We start from the raw sequence: 22,317 nt of genomic DNA, 5'->3' as shown, positions 1-22,317 counted from the left end.
AATGGCCCCAGACATGCCTAACCATGGTAAGTGTCATCAGACTTAGAGCATCAATATGTGGACACAATGATGTTCGTACATTCCTGCTTCTCAAAGGACTGTGCAGGAAAATGTGAAGTGAAGATAGAAATGTGCAGTCAAGATAGAATCAAAGGGTTTGGTGAATCTCATATGGTAGAGCAAAGGGAAGGTTGGCTTACTCCAGTCAACTTAACAAATACAACCTCTAGGGTTTTCCAGGAGACAATGGACACATATATGTTTCCTCAGTATGCATAGAAATCTTAACCTTATCAATAACAACACCTTCATTTTATAGGGGAGAAAAATCAGAACCCAGAGATAAAAGCATCTCACCCAAAGTCAAAGACCAGGTCTGTCATCAGATATGAAGATGTTCACCACCATATGCCCTGTGATAGGCAGAATTTTAAGATGGCCCCACTGACTCTTGTCTCTGTATAGTCCTTTCCCATTTAACTGTAGGTGGGACCTGCAAATATGATATTACTCCTCTGTTTGTTACATTTTATGGCAAAAGGGAGATTATCATGGGTGGGCCTGATGTAAGTAGATGAGCCCATTTAAAGACTTCTCTCTGGCTGGCTGAAAAACAGGGAGTCATGCCTAGACGAAAACAAAGTACGTACTTTGAGAATTGTACCACATACTGTCCAATAGCTAACAAAATAATGGGAACCTCAGTCCTACAGCTGCAAGGAACTGAATTGCGCTACCAATAAGTAAACTTAGCAGAGGACTCCAACCCTAATTGATAACTGAAGCTCCAGCCAACATCTTGATATCAGGCTGGTAAGACATTGAACAGAAAATACAACTACATCATGTTCAGACTTCTGACAACAGAAACTCCATGGTAATCAAAGGGTGATAGTTTCAGCTGCTAAGATTATAGTTATTTTTACACCAAAAAAGAAAATTAATATGCTACCCCATAATTTATCTGGATAGGATTTGATTGCAGTCAAACACTTTACCCCTCAGCTATAACTCATGTGAGGATCTTGTTTGATATCAAAAAGCTAAAACTTGATCAAACCAGCTTTAGTAGAATAGAATATGGCTGTGGGGGAGGGGAAATTATACAGTAATAGAGACACAGAAATCTCCTAAGATCCAAGAAAAACAAAAGACTAAACTGGTTTCTTGTAGAGTCTTTTTACAACTGAACCAGTTGCCTCATCCCCTGACATTACTGTGGGCCTGATTGTACCAGTCATTTAAATATTCAGTTATTGAAACATGCTTACCTGCAGTGACCTTTGTCTTTTTTATCCAACCATCAGCTCAGCTGCTCGTGGATCATGCTTGTCCATGTGCTCCTAGCCTCAGCACGCCAGCTTGCATGCTTACATACGTCTACACACACACCTGTGTGCACACACTGGCCCCAGCTACTCCACTTCCTCTCTATCCAGGCTACCACCGCGGTTGCTAATTGGTTGGAAAGAAGGTCAAGGCCGGCTGGATCCACCACCTGCTGGCTGGGCAGTGTTGAAGAAGGTGGTCCTAGGGTTTCCCTCACATCCCAGCGCACAGGGGAGGGCACCTCCATGGAGCTGGAGGGCACAGTCCATTTCCTCCCTGCTAGGATTTAAATAGTTAATTCTCCCCAGGGGTATCTTTCCTAAGGGGTGGGTCGCCCCTGGAGCTGGAGGAGGTGATACTTAGTCGTATGACTTGAGGCTCCTAAGTCTCTCCTTCTCTCTACCCCACTGCCTGTCACAGTGTCCAAAGGCTATCTGCTTAACTCCATTCCTCTGGGCTGCGATGATGTTTGGTCATCAGGTGCCTCTTACATGGCTGTGTGCTCAAACCTTGATGAGGTAATACCTGCTGATTGGGCCACACAGCGAGGACCTGGAGCAAGCAGCCAGGGGCTGGGCCGCTGGCTTCTTAAGAGAGGTGGAACGCTGAGCTCCAGTTTGCAACAGGCAAAAAGAGACCTCCTGCCTCCTGGTAAGTCACTTAGAAATGAAATGGTCTCCCAACAGGTCTGAACTCGCTGGTTGTGGAACTGAGGCTTTCTGGAAGGGGCGATCAGGGCACTAATGTTGGTGAGACTTCCTGCCTGTTCATTCGTTGGTTCTTCTGTTTCTCCCTGGTGAGAAAGGAGACACGCCTCATCGTGTCCGGCACAGGCAATGAGCTTTAGGGCCCATAGAAGCTTGTTTGGTGTTAATATGCACAACACAGTGCCTGCCTGGTCTGGAAGAGATGCTGCAGCCGTGGCTCTCAGGTTGCGTGGAAAGGCTCAGCCTCCTGAAAGGCTCAGCCTCCATGTAACACACACAGACACTTGAAGATTTTTTTTTTTGCAGAAGTAAAGCAAAGTCATTCTTGAATGTGAGTCCATGCAAGACTGCAAATGAAAATACAGAGTGAAACCTGATCAAACCCGACCCTCCTCACCGGCTTCCTCGGGGCGGAGGAGATTGCTATAGACTGGAAAATGTAATTTCAAGGGGGCCTGGAGAGAGACAGCAATAAAGACCAGTTTGTTTTATTGCACATTTTGAAGGGAACAGCTTAGGAAGTGCCTTAATGGATGAAATGAGAGATGGTTCTAGAAGACAGAGCCTGATAAAAGGAAGGCAGCCTGAGCTCTCAACAGGAGAGGTCATGCTTCTTTAATTTGTTGGAATTTGTGAAGGTCTTACTGTATCAGCAGCAAAGCAAAAAAAAAAAGTAAAAAGAAACCCCCAAAAAACCCCACGGTCGTCTGGGTTTCTATTTATTGGTGCTGTTGAAGCAGAGATGAGAAAGCTGGTTGTCAAATAAGCAGTGGTGAGCTGCTCAGTGGCTCTGGAGGTGGGGTGGGTGCAGAGAAGCCCACATTTGCAGCATTCACCCATTTCCATGGTGTAAATATTCCCAGCCTGCAGATTTTGAGCTGCCAGAGGCAGTATCACTGAACACAGAGTTCAGTGGGATATTCAGGGGGTTCTCAAGAGCCCACAGGATGGGGACAACTCCGCACTTCCCTGTTTCAATATACCCTCTGTTGTTTTTTTGGCTTTGATGTGGGGGGTGGCGGGGGCAGCTGACCTGGTCATCCCTCCTCAGCGGGGAGCTGACTGCCTGCAACAGGAGTACAGGTCAAGTTGCTTTAGGTGTCAGGAGGGCTGGGGGAGCCAGATGCAAGTCACTTTCTCCTGAAGCTGTAATTTAAAAGTCTAATGTCTTAAAATTATTCCCAGGACATCTGAAAGACGCTGGAGAAATTCAGTAAGCCCAGAGGATTCTGGCAACACACGATATGGTCAGCAAAGGAATATTGGGTCTTTAAGGGAAAGTTCCTCGTTACTTGAAATGGACACTAATGATGCGTGAGCTGACCTTGGGTAACAGGATCAACAGGGGTCACGAGGTCATTCCTCTTGAAGCTGCGGAGGAGTGCTTGGGAGGGAATGGCGGGGCTTCCCTAACGTGCACTCCACATGTCTTGCATTTCTCTTAAAGACCAGGCCTGAATTAAAATGCTCTGTCCTATTACCACGAAGTACAGCTCACACGTGTCAGCGCAAGCATGCTACATTTAGGCACCTTCCCATAGAGTGTAGAGTTTCAATTCTTTGGGTACAGGGGCACCCCAGAACAGCTCTTCTTTCCTCTCCAGCAGCCATGACGAAGGGGGTGCCAAGTGCAGGTCCCTTGACCCTTCTGAGGACATCCCTACATGTTGGGGGCCTGAGGTTGATTTTGACTGAAACCAAATCCCTGCACTGTCCCCCCAAACTTAAATAAAACCATAAAAAGAATCTGCCATTTAATGGCTTGTTCCTGATTGCTTTTTCCCTCTTGCTTAGTCCATGTTTAGCAGACTCTTACGTCTGTTAAGTCTAAAGACTGGGCAGGTAGAAGCCCCCTTATGCAATTTATTCTACATAGACTTATTTCTAAGGTCTGGAAAATGCAACAGAACCTAACTTCCCTCTCCTGGAGGTAGTCATAATTCACTACAAGTCCCTGCAAGGACTGGCAGGGTTAGAGTGTAAGTGTGGAGGCAGCGGGAGGCTCAATGGTTTCCGGCCAGGAGCGGGGCACCGTCAGAGCTGTGCCCTCAGAAGGCAGCGTGGGAAGGCAGGTGGGAAGAGACCATGAGACATTCATGCTGAATTTCAGGGTAGAGGATGCAGCAGAGCATGTAGGTGGGGGCAGTGGGCAGGGAGGGGAGATGAACAGGAGAAAGGAGTCACAGGAAGAGCAACAAGTGTTAAGAAGAACAGATTTGAGGACAAGCTATTGAGCTCCACTGAATTGCAGAGCTTGAGAGGAGACGTGGTAAAACCGACATGTTCTCATGGTCTCTGTTCCTGGGCTTTCTGGTCCTGGGCTTTCCGCAAGGCTCGTGAGCAAAGGCACTGATAGCTTTTGTTCCAGATTCTCTTTTCAAGGATGCTCGTCCTTGGAAGATGGAGATAATGTTTTCTGCAGAAGTTTTGGGCAGCTTTGCTTGTAGCACATGATAAAACAAAGCCCAGGCTGCCTGCTGAGCCATGAGTAGCAATGTCTTTCGTCTCTGCCCGGATGTCTTGGGTCTTCTTCCAGAATCCGTGACACTGGCAGGAGAACATGTCAGCTTGGGGTACTGCAAAATCTCAGCCATCCCATAGTCCTTCACTTATGAAGATAGGCCTTTAGGCCAAGGTAGGCTTTCCATATTATTTATTTCAGTTTTCTTATAGTAGAGATGAAACTGAAGACTTGTTACAGAACACAAGGTGATGGCCAAGAGAAGACTTCTCCTAGGTGCCCCCAACTCCTTCTCTAGAACTTTCTCTACCATTGTGTGTTATACTTGGCTTAGCTACAGATAATAGATAATAATAGATAATAATAGTGGTTAGAATTAGAACTCATGTTGCTCTGGCCATTCACTCTCCTTAGAGAATCACAAGCACTCACTGTCTCAGTTAAAACTTTTCTATTATTGGGCCTCCCTGGTGGCACAGACAGTTGAACGCTGCACTGTGAGGCTGTTCTCAGCCTCTGTAGCACAGGTTTGATCCTGGCCGGCTGGGCGAGATTCCCACATGGCGCAGCAGACCTCTCCTGTGTCACCCGCTGCTCCCTTCAGCGGAGTATTTTGTCAGTCTGCCTGTTCTGCTCCCTGCTCTTTCTCTGGTGAATCCTCTCACCCTCCCACACATCTTGCCTGTACCCCAGCACTTGTACAAATAAAAAAAACTTTTCTATTATTATCTCTGGTTTACAGATGAGAAAACAGAGGTACATGCAGTGAAGTGCTGGGTCTGCATGCAGGCAGCCTGCTTCCAACAGCAGTGGCCTAAACACTGCACTGTACTGCCTCAGGCTGCTCAAGAAGAAAGTCACTTTTTGGAAGTGAGCGTTGGAAAACTTTCAAAGTTTGTATTTTTATTGGATAGGTCATAAAAAGAGAGGAAAGCTGATTTCCATTGGGGCTATTTTTGTTTATAATTACATATTTCATTTCTGATTTCCTTCTGAGTTGAGAAGCTGCACATCAATAAGATGACAAAGAAATCAACTGTTGAGAGAGGGGTGGGGAACACAGGCCCGCGGCAATAATTCCCCAGGTAGGAAAGGAATAGGAACTCACTACGGCTTTGTTTTGAGTGATACGCAGCATGTCCCCGGCACTTTCAGTTTCTACTGTGCTAGATGTTTCCTGTGTGTCATCGCCTAAGGACCCCCAGTGAGTCTGTGGATTGGGCACGTTTAGCACAGCTAAAAGGAGGAGGAAATTGACGGTCAGAGAGGGAAGTGTCACAACCCGGGATGAATTCCAGGATATCTCCCCTAGACCCTGTGTTCTCAACACCGCCTTGGCTGTGTGGTCAGGGAAGCCTCCCTGGAGGAGACAGCATCTAATGGGTAGGCAGATTTCTTGCATGGGAGTGGGGCAGGCATCCAGGCAAAGGAAAGGATACCAGCGAGAGCTTCGATGAGTGGTGGTGGGAAGCTGAGTGGGAAAGATAGGGCGTGTCAGAATGTGCAGCGTCTGGGATGGGAAGCTAAAGGGAGATCAAGATGGTTTTGTGGCGAGGGCAGTTTTATTTAGGAGGAATAACCTTACCCTGCTGTCCAAGGGTAATGCAGTGGCAAGAAGATCATTCCCTGTAGTAATGGGAGGACCAGGTGGAAGGGAGGTGGCTTCTCTCCTGCCTCCCTCCTTCCTTCTTATGAATTGGCAATTTTGCATCCATTATGCAGCAACCCTTTTTTAAGGTCTTTGATATATTTTAAAATACTTCAGCCCAGATTACAGGTACCCCCTGCTTTTTGGAAGTTCATGTTATACCACTTTGCTTTTATGAAAGACTTACTTTAGAACCCGTTTTCAATAACTGAAAGAAATCCAAGGAGGATTTTCATCTTTACACCAAAAGGTCAAAAGTGAGAATAGCATTCAGCGTTTGTGTTGCAGCAGCCTTTGTCCTAGAGGCAGCGGCACCAGCACAGTAAGAATGGGTCGCCAAGCTCCTTTTCCAGGAGCTGCTTCCTATGCACAGTTTATCCTTTATCCACAGTTTATCACATCCTTTCTGCTCTTACTTTATGTTCTTTCAGGTTTTATATGTTGCTATTATTTAGCAGATTATTTTTGAGACTGGAAATCTCAAAATTTTCCATGTCAATTAATGATAATTTCTTCTTAGCTTTACACCATACTAAAGGTTTCATAGGAATGCTCTACTTTTGGATAGCAGGGGAAACCTGCATTAGATATGAACATGTGGACTAGTACACGTTAGAGGCATTCAGTGGCTCTGCCTGGAAAGATACACCCAGAGGTGATCAGCTAGTATTAGAGATATTATTCCAACGGCACACTCCACAGTGTCTGCTACCAGGCTCTGACTATGTTTACCTACAATCAAAAAACCAGAGGCTTTTGTTAATAATATTCCAGAAGAAAAACATTACTTTCCATTGATGGATTATGTGTTCAATGTGGGGAGATTGGCCTGTGGTGATAAACCATCTCCATACCATGTGAGCAGCGAGAAGAATCTAGAGTCCAAACAGAGTTCAGCTTGGTGCTGAACTGGCCCTGGGGCAGCCAGTGCTCTGGAGAGTTCTTGCAGCCTGTGTCCAAGGCTTGAAAGTTGTAAACATCAATCTTGTGTGACACCTTCCTTTCTTGCAAATGGGTTTAAAACACCTAAAAAGGCAGACCACTGAGGTGACCCAAGTTTACAGAATGGGTGTGACACATTGTGTCCTGGTGTGACCATTTTTGTGGCAGTTTGTCAATGCTTGCTTGCATCAGGGGCAGGAGTCAGTCTGAACCTGGCTTTCATAGTAACCTACATGGGGGTTATAGGGAGCAGAGTGGAGTCCCTTTTGCCTCTCATCCCAAGAGGCCACTATTGCTCCAAATGGTGGCCTCTCCTCAGCCATTCCATGAGACCAGCTTCGCCACAACACCGAGACCAGAGAGAGACGGTACAAGAAATGGAAACTATAGACCAACATCCTTCATGAACACGGAAGTAAAGATTCTCAGTGTTTTAGCAAGCTGAATGTGGAGTGATAATATTTTTAGGGCACTTAAAGTAGAGCTATATAAACACCTGGGAAAAGGCAAAGAACAAGCAGAATTTGCTGCCCTGGGCCTCCCTGGTGGTGCAGGGTTAAGACTCAGCACTATGAAGCTGTCCGCAGCCACTGCAGCATGAGTTCAATCCCCGGCCAGGGAGCTGACCCACATGCAGCAGACCTCTCCTGTCACCCTGCTACTCCCCTCAGCAGTGTGTTTCAGTCTATCAACCTGTTCTGCTCCACACTGTCTCTGGTAAATTCTTTCACCCCCAACACCTCTGGCCTACACCCCAGCTCTTGAATGCATATTTAAAAATAAAAAAGAACTTGCTACCCTGAATGAAGTAGGGTGATGCCAGCATCTGAAGCACAGGGCCCAGGGGCCTCTCAGCCCGGTTATGGCAAAACCCTCCCAGGACCTAGAGATGGGGCGCCCAGGTTTGGATTGGATAGGCTGTCTCTGTGGTACACCCAGACCGCGCTGCCTTTCTCTAGTAGGTCTCGTGGGATAGCCCAAGGGCTGTGTCTGGGCTTTGAGTCGACCCACATCATCTGCCAGCCTGGTCGAGGATGTTGCCCGTCAGTAGCAGCCTCACACATACCTGTCTCAGTGCCCGAGGCAGCCGACCCTGCTTCTGCAAGGGTCCAGGCTGCACCCTCATTTTAGATGGTCGGGGCATTCTGGAAACACAGGGTGCTTCTTCGGCATTTCTCTAGCATGGCAGAGAAATAGGAAGCAGCCTGACCACCCACCGAGGAAGGCAGGCTAATCAGAAGTGACCCATAGCTGCTAAGGAGGGTGGTCAGTTTGATCTGGGACAGGTAGATTTGCTTTGTGTCGAGAAAAACACTGCCCTTGTGCTGAGATCATACATGCCAGGGCCTAGATGGGAGGTTCCCTTATTTAATACTGTAAACAATTGTGAGCGCTAGGCACACCCCCGTGGGGAGACGATCCATGTAACTAGAGAATGGTCTGAGATCACCCCCATGTCTAAAGCCTCCTCCGAGGCAGTGCTCAGTTCTCAGGGGCGCTGAGTGCACATGCTGCAGAGACGAGGCCAGAAACCCAGGCCACTAGCAGGGCAGTAAGTTCTAGGAGACCTTGGACAGGGGAGGTAAAAGGAGAAACTAAGAGCTGGGAAAATGGGCGTGTCTGCCCGGAGGATGTACCGGCACAGGAAGGAGCCAGTCACAAAGTAGGATGAGGAGATTTTAGAAGAGAGAAAACAGGGTTTAAGTATCCCCGGGACACGGGCCCATACAATCTCCTTTGCCGCTCCGGGTGCAGCACCCTGGGAGTCCTTGCTTTCTTCCTTTAAGTAAACTGTTCTTTACTTTCCTGAACAAAGTATGCTTCTCCCTGCTTACTTATCTAAAGAGCCTGTGAATTCCTTTATACGGCTTCGTGGGACAAGACCCTGTGGTGTTTCAAGGGCTAAATTAACAACGCCCACCGCTTCGCTAGTATCAAAAACACATGCTAACAGCACCAAAGACAGAGACGAGTCACAAGGCATCTCAGTGGCAGTCACGCCGCAGCAACCTACCTGGCAGGTCTTCCCCAGGCCCATCTCGTCTCCCAGGATGCAGCCATTCTGGCCGTGGAAGCGCTGGGTCAGCCAGTTGACTCCCTCCAGCTGATAAGAGCGTAAACAAACCCCTAGAAATGACACAGCAAAAAGCAGAGGCTTCAGCACTGGTGTGGGCTGCGATCTGAGCCTTTGAGCGGGAAACGCGGTCTAAACCCCATGACTGCTGGCCCATCCTTGCCGAGCAGTTGCGGTGTGACTATTTGCAGCTGCCAAGCTGCTTTTGGAGCAGACGTAGTCGCCATCAACTCCAAAGCCCCACGGCCACCTGCCAAGGCTGTCGGGTGAGACAGTCAGCCTGGGACCTGGTTTCCAGAGTCTGCTGCAGGAAATGAGGCAGCACGGATGCAACATAACATGCGCCCTGGTACACACGCTGGCGTGCTTCATCGCAAGCATTTACTGTTGCCAGAGGGAACAAAACGGACACAGGACGCGATTAAATCATGCTTCAAAGGAGTGCTGTCAAGAAGGACACCCGTCGGCTGTTTCTGCCCTGGTCCTTTGGGCCCCCTCCAGGTGCTTTAGACTATGGCAGGCTCTTGGGCCTCAGTAGCCCCGCTTTGAGCCAACCCTGTTGGCTGCGCATGTACCCCCGCGGGGCTGGGTAAGTTTGGGTGCTTGGTTGGGAAACTGTATTCATCCTCTTTCATCCCCCTTTTGTACTGCACACTAATTATATTAAAGTTCCTTTCCTTTGAAGGTCTTGAACAAGGAAATATCAGGCTGACCTGTTAATTAACTGGTTATGTTGAGACAGAGCCTAAATGTAGAACGAAAGTTCCAGGGAGAAACTGATGAACCGCAGGCCGTCACACCTGACTTGTGCACCCCTGATAACTACTCAGGAATCTCCAGCTTCTGTACTCCCTGCTTGCTTCAAAGTGCGAATGTGCCCCTGCTGAGGCAATAAATCCTCTGTTCCCTACCTGCTCAGCTCTGACTTTAGAGAGAGAGCGCCTCTGGGCCCGCCGGCTCTGAGTGCCGCCTGCTTCCCTTATGGACCTTTGCCACAACAGTCTTAGGCACTAGAGAATGTTCTGTCTTGATGCGGCCGACGGCAGAGCCTATTTAGAGTGGGCAGGTGTGGGAGTTTTGGGGTGCCCCTCTCCCTGTCCTTAACAATGCACACGATTCCAGCCACAGGTTTCATTAATTTGCTAGAGCAGCTCACAGAACTCACGAAACCAATTTACTTGCTCAAGCACAGGTGTGTTAGGGAAGGATCTGGCACAGGCGAGGAAAGACCGGCCTAGGTCAAGATGGGAGACGGGCGAGGGCCTTCCTCACCTCTCCAGACATGCCATTCTCCCACCACCTGGCAGCTCTCCGAACCCCATCCTTTTGGGGGTTTTGTGGAGGCTTCCAAACATAGTTCAGATCAAGCAAATCACTGGCCTTTGGTGGCCGACTGAATCTCTAGGCCCTCTCTCCAGCCTGGCGGTCTGGGGTGGGACTGAAAGCGTAGCCCTCTATTCCAGAGGCTGGTTCTCCGGGCGCCAGCCACCGTGCGAAGGCACCTCCAAAGTCACCGCCTTCACGTAACAGAAGACACATTCACTGCTCCCAACACGAAGGAAAATAAGAAACCCAAGGCTTTCAGGAACTATGAGTGAAAACCAAATATATGTAAGAAATAAAGTCTGGTCATGTGAATGACCGTGTTTTTTACACAAGACAATATCACACAGAGAAAAATGGCAGAAGTTACCAAGAGCTACAAAAACCAGGGAGCAATCACAGCCAGCTCCAGGACCCTCCCCCTCAGCTGCGGTTCAAGTCACAAAAAAAACGGATGCTCACCACACCTGACATAACCCTCAGTAAATTAGCACCAGCAGCTTAGAGAAATGCAGAAACCCCAAATCCCACCCAGTCCACCATTTCCCCCTCCCCGACTTTCCTCTTTCAAATCTCCAACAATCCTCTGCTTAGCCAAAGTCAAGTCATATGCACAACAGGACTCCAGGGGAATCTGGGAAATCTAGTTTTTTTTTTTGCTTTCTAGAGTCTAGGGTGCAGTAAGGCAGGCTCTGGGCTAGAGAAGGAACAGCTTGAGGGCGTGCATCATAATACCCATCATATAGCTGTTTGCTTTCTTTTGCTTTGCCTATGTCTCAAGTGAATGGTAAGTCGTATAAATCAGTCAAAAACACAAAGTAGGGCCTCCTTGGTGGCGCAGGCGGTTGAGCGCAGTGCTGTGAAGCTGTCCGCAGCCTCTGCAGTGTGGGTTCGATCCCGGCCAGCTGCGGAGATACCCACATGGTGCAGCAGACCTCTCCTGCCTCACCCACTACTCCCCTCAGCAGTGTATTTCAGTCAATCTGCCTGTTCTGTTCCCCAACTCCGTCTCTGGTGGGTCCTCTCACCCTCCTGCACCTCTGGCCTGTACCCTGTTTCTTGTATTGATGGAAGACAGGAATAGAAAAATACTGAAAAGGAGGTGCCACAAGAGCAGAAACCTGGCTCTCACAAGGAGGTGGGAAACCAAGACCCTTAGGCACCAACGCCTAGATTACATAGCATAAGACCCAAGCAGGAATCCGGCTGCTGTAGGGAGTGTCTAGAGCTCAGGCCCAAAGGTAAAGATATGGAGACTGAGCCCAAAGTGGAATCTTCGGTCCCTTTCAGATTCTGCAGTTACCCAAAATCAGCAACTAAACCAAAGGCTCACAAGGAGTGACCCCTCCCAATAAGAGACTACGTCAGTGCAGTCTCTGCGCAGGCTCGGGGGCAGCACTCCCACTGCCCACCTGTGACTATGCAGGTGCCTCTTTTCACCAACTCTCTCCTCTGCAGGGCAGCAGCCTCCTCCAGACATGTTACTTGTTGACGGCTTGTTTAACGACTGTGTTAACCGTCTCTACCCCCACCTCCCGTTTCTGGCCTTGTGTGATGCCACCTTCCCAAATGTTCTGCTCTTTGCCTCCATTTAATACTTTCAATACAAGAAAAGATCCAACAATGCAAAAGACAAATACCTTGGTTAAAAAATGAGCAAGGAACACAGACAAGAAACCAACATCTCTCAATACTAGCCAGCATCTCTCAATACTAGCAAGCTTACAAACAATAACACAGCATCTTTAACTTCTCAAATTAGAAAGCATCAGCCCTGGTGGGAGTTTGCAGAAGTGAGCAAAAGCGCTGCATACGCTTCCTTCTACAGATGCTGCCTTTGGGGAGCTAAAAGTTTATCCATATAATCAACGTTTGGTGACTGGTTTTAGGATTACTTAAATGGCAAAAAAGAACCTTCCTATGCAAGTCAAGGGGCTGCTTGAACTATGACAAGGCCGTACATGGAAATACCCTGTACACACCGTGAGAATGAAAAAAATTAAGTACTAAGGGGGAGAATTATGGTTTTCATAAAATATGAACACGAAACCCCAATTCTGCACTGCTCCTTCGCTCCCTGCCCAGCCTGGGAAAGAAAAACTATACACACACCCATATTCCTTCATAACCAAGAACTGGCAACATAGACAAGAACATGTTAACATGATAATAACATGGAAAGCCTGGAGACTTTTTCTTCTTCATCCAAGGAATCTTACCCTGCATGTTTTAAGGACAACATTCACTGCACTTCTGCACTTGGAGAAAGGGGCGCACGCCATTTCCAGCCAACCCACAGGGGTGGGTTCTCAGAACACTAACTTACGACAGTAAATAGAAAGAGGAGTTTCAAGTCAAAACCTTCAATATGATTCCTTTGCGTGCCTCTCCTTTCTTTCCCCTCACCAAGAGCTTCCACATGTGTCTGTCTCCTTCATTTGCTCTCACTCATGCCTGCAAACTGGTCCCGACTTATTTTTTTTATATTTATTTATGCACACAAGAGCTGGGGACCAGGCCAGAGGTGTGGGGGGCTGTGAGAGGATTCACCAGAGACAGAGCGGGGAGCAGAACAGGCAGACGGACTGAAATACACTGCCGAGGGGAGCAGCGGGGAGACAGGCGAGGTCCGCCGCGCCCTGTGGGGAGCTCCCTGGCCGGCCCGAACTTGGGCTGCAGCGGCTGCCGTCTGCTCCCAGGCTGCCTCTTAACCCCTAGCGCCACCAGGGAGGCCCCGAATTAGCATGCCCAACGCAGGCAGGTGCGGGTTGCGTCCCGCCTGCCCCTCCCCCCCACCGCGCCCCAGGCGCCGCCCCCCCCCCCCCCCCGCACTGGTGGCGCAGGGGGTTGTGCGCAGCGCTGTGAAGCTGTCCGCAGCCTCTACAGGCCGGGTTCGATTCCTGGCCGGCCAGGGAGATACCCACATGGTGCGGCAGACCTACCTGTCTCCCCTGCTGCTCCCCTCAGCATTGTTTTCTGTCCATCTGCTGTTCTACTCCCTGCTCTGTCTCTGGTGAATTCTCTCATCCTCCCGCGCCTCTGGCCTGTACCCCAGCTCTTGCATAAATAAATGAATCTTAAAAAAAAAAAAAAACCTTCTGGCTTCCCTTCATTTGTGCCAGAGCCCTCATAATCCAGGCTGTGCCCGGTGCCCTCCTTCGCTAGTACTAGTTAATGCTCTAAAGTCTCCTCTACGCCCTCTAAGCCTCTCCTTTTTCTTTCCTGTCTACTAGAGTGGAGTCCTCCTCTCGGCTCGCATTCAGTTTGCATTTTCTGGTAACACAGGTGGCTGAGCGTTGTGCTGTGAAGCTGTCCACAGCCTCTGCAGTGCCAATTCGATCCTGGCTGGCTGGCGAGGGTCCCACATGGTGCAGCAGACCTCTCCTGCCTCGCCTGCTGCTCCCCTCAGCAGTGTATTTCATCAGTCTGCCTGTTCTGTTCCCCGCTCTGTCTCTGGTGAATCCTCTCACCCTCCCTCACATCTGGCCTGTACCCCGGTTCTTGTATAAAAAAAATAAATAAATCTTTAAAAAAAAGAAATACTGTATATATATGAATAACCTGACATATTGTATGCACTCAAAATATGTGGCTTTTTCTGTCAATTGCCTGTTTATATCATCTGTATTTTTCTAATTATATTTTTCTTATTGACTTTAAGGAGTTGTTTGCATTTTTGTGGACATTTATCCTTTATATGCTATTTTTTAAATCCTTCCTCCAGATTTGCTGTGGATCATTTATTCACCGAATATGTACTAAGTACCTACTGTGTACCAGGGCCCAGGCATAAACTGGTTGATATAATCTTTGTCCCTTAGTTACTTCTATTTGGTACTAAAGATAAATAAATGTAAGTATAATAAATGCTAGGAAGGAAGGATTTGGGACAGAGGGTAACAGAAGGAAGTCCACCTTACATAGGACACTTTATGTGTCATGACATTTGGAGGTGGGGCCTTTGGGAGGTGATTAGGTCGAGGGTGGAACCCTTAGTGGTGGCTCTGGAGAACTCCCTCAAACTTCGACCATGTGAGGACACAGTGGGAAGAGGGAACCAGGAAGCGGGTTCTTGCAAGATACCAATTCTGCTGGTGCCTGGGACTTCCCAGCCTCCAGAACTTGAGAAATAAATTTCTGTTGTTCATAAGCCACCTAGCCCGTGGCATTTTGTTATAGCTGCCCAAACGGCCTGAGACATATGAAACTGGTGACAGAGAAATTAACTTGCTAGGACCATAAAAATAATTAAGCCATAATCTATTGATCTCTTTCCATTTTTCATTCCTTTCCTTCATCCAATCATTTATCTTCTCATCCACCCATTCTTCTAGCCATCCATTTCCCTTACTTCCATTTCCCCACTCACCCTCTTAGAATCCATCCATCCATCCATCCATCCATCCACCCTGTCATCCCCAACAAATGTTCATCATGTGTCAGATTCCCCAGGCACGGGGGGAGGAAGGTCAGGGATGAGTAGGCAAGAGACACATCAGCTCAGCTTAAGATATTTATTTATTGCCCTCACAGTCAATCATAGTGACTCAGCAGAGGGGCAGAACATGGAAGAGGACCATAATGACACAGCACCTCCTTCAATCATTGCAATGTCCGAGGCAATCAGGTCCTGAAGTCCTCATCCCCAGGCAATGGCTGATCAGGCAGAACTGTGAGAGATAGACACTTAGCACCTAGCCTCTCTCATCCGCTTAGCATCCACCCCAACTACGCCCTCCCATGAGGACTCGGGTTACCCTGTCCTAAGAGGCCTGGCTTCTGAGCTACACCCCTTACCATGGGGAGAAATCCTTTGCTCTCCACCTTTCCATCGATGTCTTCCCTTGGGAGTTGTGCCCATCATTGACCTCGACTCCATCGAAGTTTCCACAGGCCCCACACAGCATCCTGGCATGGTCACTGCTGACCATCACAGTCAGCTGCCCATTGGGCCAAAGCTGCACCTGGACCCCTGCCTTCTGCTTGACCAGCACAGAGCCATCGGGATTCCGACTCACGGACACAGATGCTAACATCTTAGCTGGGAGATCCACTCGGAGACCATTCACCTGGTGGTGGGGGAGGAATACAGAGGTGAGGTCAGAGCCACAGATGGCTGGAGAATGGAGCCCTCAACCAAGATAATAAGTTCAAGAAGCAAAAGCACAGAAGCAGGTGCTGAAAAAGATGAAGACCTGGATGGCTGCACACTATGGAGAGATGAATACGTAAAATAGTAGAGTGGAGCTCTGGATGGATGGGTACAGGGGTCAGCTTGACTGCACAGACAGGCACACACACATCACCTGAGGCCAGGCTGGGGGTGCACTCTGTGCCAGGTAGATAAGCAAACAAGCAGTGAAAGCCCAGCATCATCCTGTCTGGTTGTTTTCAAAATAAAAGAACCCTGAGCATGTCCTATAATTAACTGTTCCTAAATGAAAGCAACCTTCTCCCTTGTTTTTACAATGCCTGAATACAAGTAGTGCCCTAGCAAGTGCAATAACCACATGATAAAATTACTGTTTCTCGATCATAAATCGTGGACTCAGCCAGAACGAGGGACCCAATCTGAACTACTGAGACAAATTTACATCCAGAGATGACCCAACAGCAGCGATCTGGAGAAAGGACACAGCCAGCCAGAAGCAGTGTAGGGATCACACAAGCAGCAGCGGGCCCAGGGAGATGGCCCCGATTGCCCAGGCTTACCCACACGCCCTTGTTCAGATTCACAGTCACCAGCCCATCTTGGAAGAAGATGTGGACCTGGCGTGCTGCGCCAACTTTGCCGCTGCAGATGGGGATGTCAACAAGGACGCGGTACCAGGGGATGGCCCCGTGGAATCCTGGGCAGCGGACAGAGAGCTCATAGACGTTGGGGGAGCTGATCACGTTTTGGGCCCCGTCGAAGGTGGTGAGATTGCCACCCGCAGAGAGGGAACAGAGACCCTGGGGGGCCCAGCAGCCTTGGGACCCATCCTGAATGGCACATATGAGGCCTGACTGGCAGCCAGCTGGCTGGCACGTCAGGACAGAGCTTGAGGAGCAGGAACAGAGCTCTCCACAGTCTGGGGTCAGCAGGGAGGTGGTGTGGTGGATGGAGACAGCCGTCACAGCCCTTCCACCCTCTGCATGGTGACGTCACAGTGATTCCCGTTAAAAAATGAAGTTTCCCAAAACAAAGCTGAGAAACATGACCGCAGGGCTGAGGCTACCAGTGGGCAGGGCAGCAGAGGGGGAGGGCTCCCTGGTTATGGTGGGTGTGTGACATGCATCTGACGTGTGAAGCTGTCCCCCCAAATTTCATATAATGTTGTAAACCAATCTTACTGCAATTTAAAAAAAATAAGAGAAAGAAACAGGGTGTATGTCCTCTTTCCTGCAAGTCTGGTTTGGCCTTAAGACTATAATTTAGTTATTCAACCAGAGTAGAAGCTGTGCTGGGCCAGGTTCAAGCCTAGACCTCAAGAGCTTCTCTCTCTTGCTCAATCACCCACCCACCCCCTGTTCTCCCTCCCTTTCTCTTGGAACCCTGTTCAGTCACCCTAAGAACAGTCTGCGCTAGCCGGCCATAAGACAGACTGGAGGAAGGACAGCCAGCCGGCTGGTGTTGTCAGGGACCAGCCAACGCTCAGGGGAACACCACGAGGCAGGCAGAGCCCAGGGCACAGCAGAAGAACAGCCAGGCGGAGCCCAGCCATACCTACCACCACAGAACTGTGATCCACATGGTTGTTCGAAGCCCCTCAGCTTCGGTGTAGTTTGCAATGGAGCTACAGATAACTGACATAGAAAGGGCCGGCCACGAGAGACGCCCCAGAGTCCCACTGCCCACAGCCCAGACCCCAGGACCGGGGACCCCAACTCCAGGATGAGACTTTCTCCTCTCTGACCAGCTATTCTTTCTTCACCACATCTTCAGTTCTGCCTCATGTCCCAAATCCACAACGCAATCGTGCCCTGGGCTCAGTCCTTCCTTTGTCTTCTCTCTCTAGTTACTGCCTGGTGATCTCGTCAAATCTGAAGAAAACCAAACATAGTTTGATCCTGCAATCAGATGACCAAATATATTCCTCATACATTTTGGTCTTCATCCATTGTTGCGATCCCTCAGGCCGCTGTGGGAATTCTGAAGTGTTGAGTGTTAAAGGTGTCTCTGGTTAAAACGAGGATAACTTTTGGAATGGTAGCCTAGGGGGTGGGTGGGTGAGTTGTCGGGAAGCCCCCCAAGCTTAGAGGGTAGGACTTTACATGTCACGCTGAATTCCAGGGAGAGGAGAGGGCCAGCGGGTAAGCTCTAAGACCAAAGGTTTAGTCGCTGGTGCCTGTGTCATAAAGCCCAGGAGGAAGGGGCTTTGGAAAGCTGGGCGGGTGAACATGTGAAGATTTTGGGGAGAGCAGCACACATAGAGAGGGCACGGAAGCCCCCTCCTTCCCCCCATCTTACGCTGTGCATTTCTTTCCTCCAGTTGTTGATTGATATCCTTTAATACCCTCTGTAAAAAACTGGGGATCCAGTGAGCTCAGGACTCCTGAGTCCTGTGGACTCTTCCAGCAACTTAATCAAACCTGCGGCGGGGGCCTGGGAACCTCTGAGGGACACTCAGTCGGTCAGAAGCACAGATTATTGGACTCGCGTGGAATACACGAAGCCTGAGGAGGGGTCTGGGGAAGCTCTGGCTGTAGAAGAGGCAGAGCCAACCCCCGGGGCTTACCCCCAGCACCCGAGGCGGAGGCTGTCTTAGAAGACTGAGTCCTTATCTTGTGGGACCTGATTCAGTCTCTGGAGGGACAGAGTCAGAAGTGAGCCGAGTCTTCCGAGAATTTGTGACTATGGGAGAACAAATTTCTCTTGCTTTCAGGCACTGACCTTACGATCATTTGCTCACAGGAGCCACATGCTGGGTCGTCACCAGTCTTCAGCCACACGGCTGCAAACTGGTGTGGCTCCTCTGTCCCCATGCTTGAGGCACAGAAGCTCCGGGTCTCCCTCACGCTCCTCCACCCTCCCTGTCCACCTCAAAGCCTGCTCACCGGCAAGTATCGGCCATCATGGGTGCACCCGCAGTCTCGGGTGGGGATGCAGATGCCCTGGGAGAGCAGGGAGTCTTCGTCACAATCACAGCCTTCAAAGCACTGGGTGGTGCAGCCTGTGAGGCCCGAGAGCCCTGCGCAAGAGTCCTGGCAGGAGTGCATGCAGACGGAGTAGTGGCTGTTGGCGGGTCAGCGGAGTGCTGCGGAGAGAGAGGTGCTGGCATCACGCTGGCAGGACTGTGGACCACTGACCTAGGTCTACCCACACCCAGCCCAGAGTGGTCAGGGCAGCTGAGTGTGATCAGGGCTGAGTGGGGATAGAATGGACAGGGTTGGGGGAGGGGAAGTCAGGACCTGGGGGAGGCATCCAGGGTGAGGCTTGGGGCTGAGCAAGTGATGGGTGGGGTTACTGTCCAGAGATGATGGGGAAGAGGAGGATCAGATCTGGGGTTAAATGCTGATGTCATATGGAGACCCAGCAGCTGAGAAGGATCCTCAGGACCTGAGGGAAAGGTCCAGAGGCCCCCGGTCCCGAGGCTGGCACTCAGGAGAGAGGCCAAGGCTGGAGACGGAGTCCACTCTCATCACTGAGCACAGACCCTAGGCCCTGGGGTGGATGGCAGAGCTGGACATAGGTCCTACTCTGAGAAGAGTGAAGGAGACATGGCCCTGCCGGAGGTGTGAGGGGCCATTGCCATGCCCTGGGCAACCTGAGGGAACACAGACTTGCCCTGGGTTTCGAGGAAACAGATAGACCCACCCTGACTGGGTTATCTGAGAGTCCAAGAAGGGCCAGTGAGCAGGCAGCTGGGAGGGACTGCCCCAAGACTGGTGTGGGCCCTCAACTCATTGAAAACAAAATGTCAGTCAAAATGTCAGTTATTTAGAGTTCTCTAAAAAGGGAACTTTATGGGTAGTGAAATCCAGTTCTTGGTCTAATTTTATAGATGGTGTAGGGTATATGAATTTAGTCAGGATTTTATGCTGTTGGCCTCAGTGGCTATCACCTGTGGCCTTGATCTCTTTAATGTAGAGGGTACATGAGTGTGGGGCATGACTGCCTGAATATGGACACTTGAGCACGAGTGTGTGCGCAGGTGCAAATGTGTAGACTTGTTCCTGGGAGGGAGGGGATATAAGGACACCACTACTCAGAGCTGGCTACTGCAGAACAGCTAGTAGGGGATGATCGACTGGTCATAAGAGGAGAAGACAGTTGATCATGCTTATGAAATAATCACAAAAAGATGTATTCTGTATGATTTCACATACACGAAGTCTAATATATTAATCTTGTGCCACCTCCTTGGGTTGGAATTATTGCTTTAGAGCACTAATGTTCAAAATACAAATTTGTGCAATAAGATACACCTGAAAAGGTGATATTCTGTATTTCCAAATCAGATACATTTTAAACTATCATTACTGAGGCCTCCTGGGTGGCACAGGGGTTAAAGTCTTAGTGTTATCTAGCTTTCACTAGCCACTGTGGCACAAGTTCTATCCCAGGCCAGGGAGCTGACTAACATGGCACAGCAGACCTCTCCTGTCTTGCCCGCTGCTCCCCTCAGCAGTGTATTTCAGTCAGTCTACTTGTTCTGCTCCCCACTCTGTCTCTGGTAAATCCTTTCACCACTCCCCTGCATCTCTGGCCTACACACCTGTTCTTATATGAATAAATAAAATCTTAAAAATAAAACACTGTTACCTTAGTAAAAATAGACACAACAATTTTAAAAACGAAAGTAAGTACAACTTAGATACTAGAAAACCAAGCATTTTTACATATGATTTTGCAGAGTAAGTAATCATATTTTGAATTTTTGATATAATATCATTAATGGAAAATATCAAAAGATCACTTTCATCATGTTTATATATAGAGATTGATATATAGATGCATAGTCATACATGACTGTATATTGATAGAGACATACTTGCTTATGTACATATCTTTATACAAACACATGCACATATAAACTATGTATATGTATGTATGTTACCTATATGCTTATATTATACATTCATGTTGATATTATACACACATATACAAACATACATATATTTTCATATATATAGCTATAAAAGTAAGCGGAGGAGACCTTTTCAATACAGAATTTATATTCAGTACTGGAAGATTACTTTCATTGTAATGTATAAAGAAATAAAGTGCAACCTCATTTTTCTGAGTGTAATATTATTGGTAAGATGTAAATTAACAAATTGGCAATTTATTGTACATGTACCTTATGCTTATTATATTAATTATTTTCTTTGAAACAATACACTTCAAGTGTATAGGAACTTTAGTTAACTTAATATACCTGTTAAAGTTTCCAATAACTTATGCAGGTGGCTTTAAAAATAAATCACCAATATGAAATTCATTTGCAGAACATAAAACAATGTTGCCAAGCAACTAATGGAAATCTATTATCCACTTTACAGATTTGAAACAATGCAATTATGCTTGAATTTCAGAAAATTTTAAGGAAAAATGTATATGTATGGGTGTTCTTTTTAATGTCCATAATTCTAGAAATATCAAATGCTAGATTTGGTCTTTTACTGTGTTCATAAAAAGAAAAAAAATCAGATGAGCTTGTAAATGATCAAAATTCACATAAAATAAGTAAATATCTCAGTTCATCTTATGAATTTTACTGACTCTATTTCACTTCGTGTTGGAGGTGAAAGTTCTCTTATCCTGCCATAGAAGTGAATTTTATCTTTAAATCTAACATTCATTTTATTAAAAAAAATTCCTAAATTTTAGAAATTATTGTCATCCTTGTGGATAAGTAACTGTCTTGCTTCACCTCAAACTTAGGAAGCAGAAAGACAAATTGAAATAAAAATCAAAAAGCTAGTCAGAAAAATTAATGAAAACAAAAATAACTAAAAAAATTGAAAAAATATAGACAGACCTCTAAGCTAGAATCACAAACTAAAAAGAGAGAAAATTCCAGTAAATAGAATCACAAGGGAGAAGTTTTAATAGACATATCAGAAATAGAGGATTAGGAATGAATATTTATATGCCAATAAGTTGAATAACCTAGAAGAAATGAACAAACTCTTAAAAGTATATATACTTTAGACATTGAATCAGGAATAGAGAATCTGAACAGACAGAATTTAAGCAATGAAACTGAAACAGTAATCAAATCTCCCCCCCTCCGAAAAAATGAAAGACCAGCTTCAGATAATTTTAGTAATGAGTTCCACCAAATCTTCAAAGAAAACAATCTATCCATGAAAAACTCCTCCCACAAATTAAGAGGAAATACTACCAAAGTCATTACAATAGGCCACAATCTTACACCATAGACAAATTTTAACTGAAAAGTAAAGATATGGATTTAAGAACAGAAAACACTCCAGACATAGGCTTCAGTGATAACTTTGTGAATTCCTCTCCAACAGTAAGATAAACAAAAATGAATATAAAAAACTGAGTATACATTAATTAAATGTTTCTGTCCAGTGAAAAACTAGAACAAAAAGACATCCGTCTGAATGAGAGAGTATTTTTGCCCACCATACAAGAGGCTGATATCTAGGATTGACAAAGAACTCATAAAACTCAACAAAAAAAATCTCAATGATAATACATTCAAGAAAAGTTAACAGAAGAGCTGAATAGATATCACTCCCAAAAAAGACGTATAGATGGACAACAGTGCATGAAAAAATGCTCATCATCACATATCAAGGATATGTGCATCAAAACCACAAAGAGATACCTTCCCCACCTATGAGAATGGCCCATATCAGAAAGACTAGAAAAAAATAT

The 22,317-nt window shown here is 47.4% G+C and overlaps 1 protein-coding gene across 1 annotated transcript in view; it reads right to left on the bottom strand.

Moving 5' to 3' along the window:
• Positions 1–5,724: 5,724 nt before the first annotated feature.
• The window catches only part of LOC311175202 (upstream stimulatory factor 2-like), a gene marked incomplete at both ends in the record, with an annotated part of 58,494 nt that continues 41,901 nt past the window's right edge, over positions 5,725–22,317 (bottom strand). Inside the window, 5 exons of the mRNA XM_084240115.1 lie at positions 5,725–5,733; positions 9,102–9,191; positions 15,413–15,553; positions 16,197–16,466; positions 18,522–18,637. Coding sequence (XP_084096241.1) covers positions 5,725–5,733; positions 9,102–9,191; positions 15,413–15,553; positions 16,197–16,466; positions 18,522–18,637 — 626 coding nt within the window. The remainder of the gene's footprint in view (positions 5,734–9,101; positions 9,192–15,412; positions 15,554–16,196; positions 16,467–18,521; positions 18,638–22,317) is intronic.

The sequence above is a fragment of the Talpa europaea genome (assembly GCF_964194135.1).
Source record: "Talpa europaea genome assembly, chromosome: 8".
In the NCBI taxonomy this organism is placed as follows: Eukaryota; Metazoa; Chordata; class Mammalia; order Eulipotyphla; family Talpidae; genus Talpa; species Talpa europaea.
This window is presented reverse-complemented; position numbering and strand designations above follow the sequence as displayed.